Source organism: Pomacea canaliculata, linkage group LG14 (assembly GCF_003073045.1).
Source record: "Pomacea canaliculata isolate SZHN2017 linkage group LG14, ASM307304v1, whole genome shotgun sequence".
Classification (NCBI taxonomy): Eukaryota; Metazoa; Mollusca; class Gastropoda; order Architaenioglossa; family Ampullariidae; genus Pomacea; species Pomacea canaliculata.
The window spans coordinates 8,801,461-8,810,988 of record NC_037603.1 but is presented as its reverse complement, the minus strand read 5'-3'; the positions used below and the strand labels follow the sequence as shown (position 1 = coordinate 8,810,988).

Here is a 9,528-nt window from a genome sequence, read left to right as displayed (position 1 = left end):
TGGACGAGTTGTCCGTGCCCATCATGACGGTCTAAGCAGGTCACCAGATCACGTGTCTGAGGGTCACGTGCAAGTGTGACTACTTTTTGTCTTTCTTACTCGTCCCTTCGAATCTTCAGGTCAAGATTTCGCACCCTTCAAAGTTGTTGAGTGTCGCGAGTCCCTCACGGGACAGACCGCTATCTGACTGTCTTATCCACGAGGGCTGACCTGCGAGGTACTCACAGAAAACAACGTGCACGTGACATTGTATGTATCTCCTGGACAAACAGTACTCATTTGTATGCATAAATATATGACAAGAAAGATAAAGGGGTAGATCATCATTTTCTTGAGCACAAACATCTTGCTGCTGTGAGGAGATAAAGAGGACGTGTTCTCTTCAAAGGGAAGAAAGAAGAGAAATATAACTCAGGAGATCAAAGGTGACAACAACGAAGTAATGTAATAGATTTTTACATTTATCTCGTTTGTTTTTCTTTATAGTTGCTAATTTGAGACATTCATTATATACCATGAGCATCTTGTTATTTGTTTTTATTTGTATCTTTGTTCATTCTGCTCTACATCCTTGTGGATAGAGCGACAGGAAAAGCAAGTTGAAAAACGAAGAGGAGGGAAGAAAATTCAAGATGTTCGTTGTGGGAAAAGCTGTGTAGAAAAACAGCATTAAAGATATTCATGGTGGAAATATAAATTCTGTTGTAAGTCGTTTAAATTGATGAATGGACCTTGTCTTTATCTGTCTTTGTCCGGAAATCATAACAGTTTTTGGGGGACAGAGAAACTGCACGGTGTCTGCTGAAGGTCCAGTTCTGTCGATGATTTCGCTGGCATCCATACGTGGAGGACATGAGAGTCCGCTGGGGTTTGCTGTTCTGGCCCCAAATAAAGTGACAAGTACATATGCACACGCCCTCCTCCACCTGCTGCCGGCCTCATGGATCAGCCGCAGGTCACAGGGCGCAACGGTGTAAGGGAGACAACAGCGTCGGCTTCAAAACATCATTACTGTCTTGGTGCTCTCCCTTAGACCAGGCAATGGGACAGAAGCGTGGAGCTGATTTCTCCACTGGCTCTGACAAACACGAGATTTACAGGCTTGGACTTTAGAGACGTTTATGAATGAATACATTGCACACAGGAAAATACAGTTGCATACAATCTGACTGTGTGTAAAATGACGGCACCTCCTGGATGCAGGATAAACGGCTGTCATTTAAAAGCAAAAGGGAGGGGGAGAGAATCTAGTGAAGAATCTTTGAGGGAGGGAAAGCCTGGTGGCTGGAGCAAGACACTTTAACAGCCGGGTGACCAGTACACATCACGTGCTTAGTACCCGAGTTGTGGGACGGTGTATGTGTTCTAATGACATAAACTCGTGATGTAAGAAGATGTCAGACGATGTAAGACGACTCATCAGACAGGTTATAAACAGGTAACGAACAGACAGGTGTATCCGACATGCCAGCCAGCGGTGACAATGCTGCTACGTGTGACGTTCCCTCTGGTCGTCAGACAGACGTCACTTATTTTTCAATACTCACTTCAACTAGTTCATTGATTTATTGATAGTATTTGGAGTCTGGAGCCTTACCTGGAAATGTTTCAGCATGGAGTTACCTACAGCTGTACATTGAAGTGAGAGTGTCTAAACTTTACTGAGACATTTTTGTGAACGTTTTCAGTTTTACCTCGGAGTGACGTCACGCATCAGAGAAGGGCGTGCACGAGCTCACGTCATAGTCAGCCACTTGGGGCATCATGGGAACCGGAAGCCACGCCACTGCCAACGGACCCCTTCGGGGCCTGCAGCTTCAGACACAGTCGACGTGAAGACAGAAAAGTCCACAAAGAAACACAAAGTGCAGTCACGTGACCAGTCACTTCATGATGGGGTACCATACGACGTCGGGTGGGCTTGGATGATCGTTTTGGGTACGTCTGGCAGCCAGCCTGTCTTCCTGTTTTCTCTCCAATTCAGTTTGTCTTCCTTTCTCTCTCCTTCCTTATCCCCGTACTAGCCTGTCTGTCTATCTAGATTTGTTTTTAAGAACGACGGCTGAAGTAGACATGTTTGTCCCTGTCCAGGCTTCTGGGTGGTTGACACTCGTGAGTAATCATGTGGCTGACTGTGTTACAGCCGTCAGTAGTCACGTGGCTGACTTGTGTTACAGCCGTCAGTAGTCACGTGGCTGACTGTGTTACAGCGTCAGTAGTCACGTGGCTGACTTGTGTTACAGCCGGGTTCGTCAACTTCGTCATCGCGTCAGGCTACAACAAGGCCACCTTCATCTTCTTCGTCCGCTTCTTGCGCGAGTTCCGAGACTCCGGTGTCAGAAACCGCCCTCTTCTTTGGGGTCAAAGCCGGGGTCAACAGCATCGTAGGTAAGTGTGAATGGCAGCAGTTCTGGTCCATCGCCAGTAAATGAGTGGACTTTACAGAAATCTGTGATATACACGGTGACAGTCGACTCTCCAAGCGACAATGTTCATCCTGAGTTCTCATCATTTGTGTCCTGCTGCAGGTCTCTTCATCATGAACGCTGTGGTTGGGAGGCTGGGCACCCGTCGCACAGTCCTGGTGGGCGGCTTCTGTCTCTCCATCAGCGCCATCTTGGGATCCTTCGCCACCAACATCACTTACCTGATTTGTACACAGGCAATCTTCCATGGTACGCACAGACGTGACATCACACATACACATCACACGAGTCGAAGATTGACATGACACTTGACTGACCGATCTTTTCAAACTTCTCAGTACAAAGAGCAAACATAATCTCTTCACAGAGCATAGCTTGCCACCGAGAACTTCTTTCTTGAAATCTTCGTCTTCACTTTAAATCCACCATTGACTCTCATCACAGTTTGTTTTAAATTTCTCTTTAAACTGCCAGCACCCTGTGTCTGAAAGATGAACTATTAATTACAGATATTATTAAATTATTCAAGATACAATTCTGTCATTAATATTTGTTATCTTGTCAATGCCTGTCACTTGTAGGTTTGGGAATGGCCATGCTCAACATGCCGACGACAGTTTTGATTGGATTCTATTTCCGGAACAGACGCTCGTTGGCTAACTCCATCGCCAAGTGTGGGGTAGGGGTGGGGTCTGTGGTCTTCCCCCCTCTCATCACGTACCTGCTGGGGGAGTACGGACTGCGGGGGTCGATGCTGCTGTCGGGGGGGATCTGTCTTCACGCCATCGCGTGCGCGACCCTCCTGCGGCCCACGTCCTTCTACACCAGACGACACCGACGACAAAAACCGAGGAACGAGGCTAATGACGACACGACCATCACAGACACCGCCGACGACGCTCTGATGAGCAAGGACCAGAACTCCGGCGAGCAAAGCAAAGGGGAGCCACTAGAAAGCATTCCAGAAGAAAGGGAGGTGAGGCAAAAAGCACCAGAACCAGACGACTCCTTGCTTCTCAACACTCCAGACCAAGATGGCGTCACTGCCTTGCTCGTCAATGACCTTGCTCAGTACACTCGCCCCTCACCTCAACCTGTGACGTCATTCACGCGAAGCATGCCGGAACTGGTCTTGCAGTCCGACAGATCTGTCCCAAGAAGACGGACCTTCTCTGAAAACGATTCCAAGGTAGGAGACCACAAGATCGTGGCAAAGAAGAGCGTTCTGGATGCCCTCAGCCACTCCAACCTCAACAAGTACATGTCCATGCCAGCCATCGAGGACCTGGAGCCTCTCATAGGACACAGAACTTTGTCCGACCCGGAAATACACATTAAGAAAAGGTCAGCAGGTCAAACTGGTCAGGTGTTCCCCTTGTCTATGACTTCACCGACGATCTTTATATTTTACTGTCTTCTTTCTTTCCAGATTAGTCTTTTTCGGGTTGAGGTAGTGCGGCTGTTATTTTTGATGTAGGTAGAGATACAAAACCCAAGAGGATGACAAACTTGAAAGTCTTATGTATCAAATGGTATGTGTCAAATGAAAGTGTCTTAATTTTTTTTTAAGAGAGAGAGAGATTAGAGAGAGAGAAAAAACACCCCCGGATTAACCGTTTTTATCTGGATTGCAACACAGAAAGTTTTCTTGCGAGCGCAAAGAATAATTGTCACCGGGAATGAAGTGACAACTACTAGACCTTGATTTTCAAAATCAACTTTGAAGTGACAAAATAACTTTTTACATAAAGTTTTAAATAAACTAAATAAAAACCAACAGTGGGCTAAGTTTCGATTCCTTACAGTCAAATTTAGAAAACTGTATTGTGGTCAGACGTTCCGAGGTCAAAGGTCTAGGGTTTTTTTGAAAGAACATTGTCGACAATTACAAACTTTGATAAGAACGTTTGAGAAAGACAAGACACTGACAGAAAGAACTTGTGTAAAACTGTCTTCATCTATTTGTAACTCCAGGTTATGACATATTATGTATTATATGACATACCTGAAAGTAACCGCAATGTTTACTCCATTTTTGTAAACAACATCATGGTGGAATTTCAGGACGTGGCTGTCGCGCACGGTGCGCGCGCTGCGAAGCATGGGGAGCGTGCTGGACTTCAGCCTCTTCCGCAGCCCCATGTTCCGCGTGCTGAGCATCTTCTACCTGCTGTGTCCGCTAGAGGCCGCTGTCACCACCTACATGCCGGCCATGGCGCAGGAACAGGGCCTCACGGAGAACCAGGCCGCCATCTTGCTCAGGTCGGTCAGCCCTGCGCACCCTCCCGCGCAGGTCAAATCGTTATTCCAATTTTGAATTTTGAATTTGCACGCGATACATTGAGCACGTGCGTTATCGTCACGTGACAGCAGGCTACAGCACAGCACTGCACCACAAGCTCTCAGACTAGTTTAGCGGCTGATAGAGGTTTTGCTCTCAGAATTCAACCGTCGTGCAACACGCTGAGTGCAACTTACTTTGTTGTTTGAATGTCACATCAGCAATAGCCGAGCTGACGTCATATCCTGTTTCCCGGCACCTGGCACTGTGTTTGTCATCCCGTTTCAGCATCATCGGCGGCCTGGACTTCTGCTGCCGCCTTGGTTGTGGGTTCTTGGCCGACCTGAAGATTTTGCGGGTGTCCACCATCATCTGCATCGGCTTCAGCGTGCTGGGTGTCGTCTGCCAGTTCACCCGCTTCCTCAACACCTTCCCGCTCCTCGTGGCGCTGGCCGTGGCCCAGGGGTTGCTAGGGGCGTGGCCGCTTGCTTGCTGCCCATCCTCATCATGGAGGACATCGGAGTGCAGCATACGGCCAAGGCACTGGGCTTCCACAAGCTCTTTAGTGGGGCTGTGATGGCGGCCTTCCACCCTCTGCTAGGTGAGTGGAGCTTTTCCCTTTTGCCCCAAACTTCTCTCGTCAAGGAGAAGCTGATAGCTTATTGGTTAGAGCATTATCCTCTTTGGTTAAAGCAAAGCCGTTTGAAGTACAAAGCGGTAACTCAGTCGGTTCGATACCCGTATGGCGCAGCGTACTTTGCCTGTATGTAGGATGGGAACGCTACCCTGTAGAGGGCAGGTGAAGGTAAGGTAGTGAGGGAGAGGAAGTGAGGGCTGCCCTCCTGATAGTATGGTCTTTAAATGGATTCTAAAGGCTTGTGATAAGGCTGTGGCGACGGTCAAACGTTTCAAAACTACAGTGATACCTCGGTTCTCGAACATAATTCGTTCCGGGAAGACGGTCGAGAACCAAATTGTTCGAGAACCGAAGCAATGAAACCTATAGGAAATAATGGAAACTGGAATAATTCGTTCCAAGCCCCAGAAAATGCCTATTTACTGGCCTAATTTGTATATAATATGTAGAAAAACAGGAGTCTCAACAAGAAATAAGAAATAAAAGTGTATTTATTAAAACAAAACAAAAAACAAACAAACAAACAAAAAAATGTACTGTACAGTACAGTAAATTGTGTTTCATTTACTGTACCTGTACCAAACTTTATGGCAGGAGGGAATGAATGTGGAGGGAGGAGGGAAGGGGGATGGTTATTGTTTTGAAGGGTTAAATAAAATTCAATAAAAACAGAGGGTAACTGCTCTTCGGGTGTTTCTGTTCTCTGTATCTTTTGCTGAGGAGAATCAGAATCTTGCTCTGCAGTTGCTTGTCTGATTTCTTTACGGAAGAATTTGTCAATTGTTTGCTGTTTTTTTTCTCCTTTGCAAAATTTTGCGGAAAGTGGACATATAACATTGTCATTAAAAATGTTAACTGCTCTATTTGCTACCACTTTATCAGGGTGATGTTATTCAACAAAATTTGCGATTTCTGTCCATTTTGCACACATTTCATGACTCTCTCCACAAAAACGTCACTCTCTCTCTCTCTCTGCACTCACACTGATGACGCAAGCAAGGCGCGCTGGGCAGAATGAACGCCATTCGGCTCAACTCGACTCATCTCGGACGTTCGGATGTTCGAGTTCCAAATATTTGTTCGGATTCCAAGACAAAATTTTCTCGAATTTCCTGGTCGAATACCGATTTGGTCGAAAGTCAAGGCGTTCGAGAACCGAGGTATCACTGTATATTTAGTTGCAATGACAGAGCACGAGAGCGATACAGGAGAAATAAATGATTCGTTTCTCACTTAATTACCAGTTATCAGCACTATGTCGGTTGCCGATGTTTATAAACATTGAAAAAATCCAGTGACATCGACCTTTGTGTCCTTCCGCCGAGTAACCGCGATAGCTTCCGAGATGGTCAAGCAGACGAGTCTCCTTGTGACGTCAGTCTCCTTATGATGCCAGAGTCTTGTTGTGACGTCAGTCTCTGACAGGAAGTGTCTGATGTCATTGCGAAGATTTGACGTCATTTTACTCTATGACGCACTCTGTGTGTCAGGCTTGTAAGCTCTGTCTGTCGGAAACTGATAAAAAGAAAATTTTGAATCTTTTCCCATTTTTTCGTGGCAGTCGGGTGCAGCACATTCTCGAGGCATGGTTCTCACTATGGAAACCACACGTCATAGGGTCACGTGACCGAGAACGAGACTTCGTGGAAGCAAAAAAAGAGTCCCGTGTCATTTCTCTTATTGAACACAACATTCTACTAAAAACCTTCAACGTTTTCCACAAGAACACACATATAAATAGACGAGATTCAAACTTATCCTACTCTGTACGCGATTCTAAGCAGTTTTATTTTGCCTTTACAATCCCTTTAAGCTCTCACAACAATACATTGACAGCAAACTATTTGTCGCTATTCACTCAGGTTACATCCGGGACTCTACTGGTTCCTTTAACGCCATGTACCACGTGATCGGCGTGTTCACGCTGCTGGCGGCGGGCGTCGTCTTCTGCATCCGGTTCTTCAGCCATGACCTTCCAGAGGCCAAGGACAGCAAGGGAGAGCACCAGGAGTCGATACCTTTGAGCAAAGAGAAAGTGTGATGTGCTCTCCCCTTAGCGGGACAATAAATTATCTCCGATGTGTGTGTGGAGTGGGTGGATGGCTGGGCGGGTGGGTTTGTGTGTGTATACGAGTTACTGGTGCAGATGTATTTGTGTGCGGCATGGTAGTAAGGACATGTGCCAGTTGCCCTTAACCCCACTCCCACAGCGCCCTTTGACCTCAAGATGTAAATATCGATACCATTTACTGCACAGTAATCAGGTCTGAGACAGTGAAGCCCAGTGAAACCTTTGTTGTAGTTAGAGGGGCCTTTGTTGACAAGCTGACCGTGGGTCTCACCAGACAAAAATGTTTACAATAAATTATTTGCAATGGCGTGGAACAAGTTGAAGTGTGAGCGTGTGTAAAGCAGTGTTGTCCCATGGAATCCATGGAAACGGTATTCCCATGGTAGTCGATACTTGATATTGCAAAAATAAATTTACTGTTATTTCATTCATCAAGGATTTAAATCTTTCTCTGAATCATCTATGTATGTGAAGTAGCAGGAATATAGAACAAAGCCGAAAAGTGGTTTTCAGTTTTGTCCATAGGATTGTTAATACCATGGGAATCCATGGGAAACATCCGTGGGATGGGACGGGATGGGGCAGGTTGCCATGGGACGGGATGGGACGGGATAGAAAAATATGTCCCATGGACAACCCTGGTGTAAAGTATATGTGTGTGAGGGGGATGTTCGCGCTGATATATATATATATGTATAAAACTATATAAATGTGTTCACGCATGCAGCGAGAGAAGCTGAGCCAAGGTCTGGTACAACATGTCCACTCTATATTTGCCAGCAAGTTCTTCCTCTACCCTTGGCGTCGACACCCATCCGCTCCATGGCACCCTGAAGGACGGTGTTAGGGTGGTGTACCCGGTCACGTGGTGCAATCAGACAAGTCTGGATCGTTTCAGATGTTTGTCGAGAACGGAAGTGATTTAATGTAATCAGATCTGGGGAAGCGGTTATGTTTCGGTCTAGTGGGACCCTTTCGTTCTCGAGACAAACATGAACATTCACACAAACAACACAGACGTCCGGATACTAGGTGATATGTTTACGTTGCTAAGGCTACAGCCAGCTGCACAGCTGTGATGTTAGTTACAAGTATCACGTGACCTCACCTAACCCTAACCCTATTTCATTTGAGTTGAAGATCAGCCTATCTTCTCCGCACAGTGTGTATGGCTTCATCTTGTATGTATATCTTTGTATACATACTCGACTCTCTACTACATGACATATTCAGTGACGTATCCAATGAAACGTTACTGGGGTCAAAACACATTCAACATCACACAAACCCGAGGTGAATGGTCAGACATTTATTAACCAGCTTCACACCTGGTAATGTAGGTGGTCACCGTGGGTTACAGTCGCAGGTGAACAGGCAGATCGTCGCGGTTTTCACTGACAGAAAGACGTGCAGCCATTCGGGGGATGCTGTTGGCGCCAGCTGCTGCAGCTGACAGGCGACAACACACGTACCGACACAATCCGATTAGGACAGGAGGCAGCAAGACAGCAGAGTTATCGCCGCCTGTCGCCTGAAGAACGTTGACTGTTGCCACAAAGACATCTAGCGATTACTGACATTAGATTGTTCGTCACTCATCATGGGAATATCATCACACTTGACATCGTGCATCAAATGCCGATCATAGGAATATCACAAGTGACATCTAGGGATTACTGACATTACACTGTCCATCACTGATCATGGGAATATCACCACACGTGACATCTAGGGATTACTTACATTACATTTTTCGTCATCGATCATTAGAGTATCATTACACGTGACATTGTGAATAAAACACCGATAACTCAGATATCATTAATTTGGTGATGATGGTTGCGACGATAATGGATGACGCAGACGTTTGTGAAATCAGCCAAGTCGTTTTCAGTTGGAAACCCTGATCAGCTGACAGACGTTGCCGCTGTTGAGACTAAGTAGGCCAACTGTCAAGGGGAACTCCGTCATGTTGATCGGATTGTCTCGTGAGATAACACAAATATCCGTGATATGACATATAACAGTCTATCTCTGTGACGTAACATAGAACAGTCTACCTCTGTGACGTAACATGTAACAGTCTACTGTTGTAATATGCTATAATATACTG

General features: G+C 46.0%; 1 protein-coding gene across 3 annotated transcripts; it reads left to right on the top strand.

Moving 5' to 3' along the window:
• The first annotated feature begins 232 nt into the window (after positions 1–232).
• Positions 233–7,761, top strand: LOC112555904. Of its 3 annotated transcripts, none has more exons than XM_025224476.1 (8): positions 233–425; positions 1,689–1,938; positions 2,244–2,388; positions 2,529–2,675; positions 3,008–3,770; positions 4,491–4,688; positions 4,996–5,308; positions 7,207–7,761. In XM_025224476.1, the coding sequence occupies exons 4-7, from the start codon at positions 2,540–2,542 to the stop codon at positions 5,282–5,284; spliced, it is 1,386 nt and encodes a 461-aa protein (XP_025080261.1). In that variant the 5' UTR covers positions 233–425; positions 1,689–1,938; positions 2,244–2,388; positions 2,529–2,539; the 3' UTR covers positions 5,285–5,308; positions 7,207–7,761. The 3 variants fall into 3 exon arrangements, with proteins under 3 accessions (XP_025080261.1, XP_025080262.1, XP_025080264.1); XM_025224477.1 differs by having other exon boundaries at positions 233–439; XM_025224479.1 differs by lacking the exon at positions 233–425 and having other exon boundaries at positions 462–1,938.
• Positions 7,762–9,528: the final 1,767 nt, after the last annotated feature.

Bases quoted from the DNA above. Each gene is read 5' to 3' on its own strand.
- LOC112555904 (XM_025224476.1), top strand. From the start codon at position 2,540: ATGAACGCTGTGGTTGGGAGGCTGGGCACCCGTCGCACAGTCCTGGTG. The intron at 3,771-4,490 runs GTCAGCAGGTCA...GTGGAATTTCAG, and splicing joins GAAATACACATTAAGAAAAG to GACGTGGCTGTCGCGCACGG. The intron at 4,689-4,995 runs GTCGGTCAGCCC...ATCCCGTTTCAG, and splicing joins CAGGCCGCCATCTTGCTCAG to CATCATCGGCGGCCTGGACT.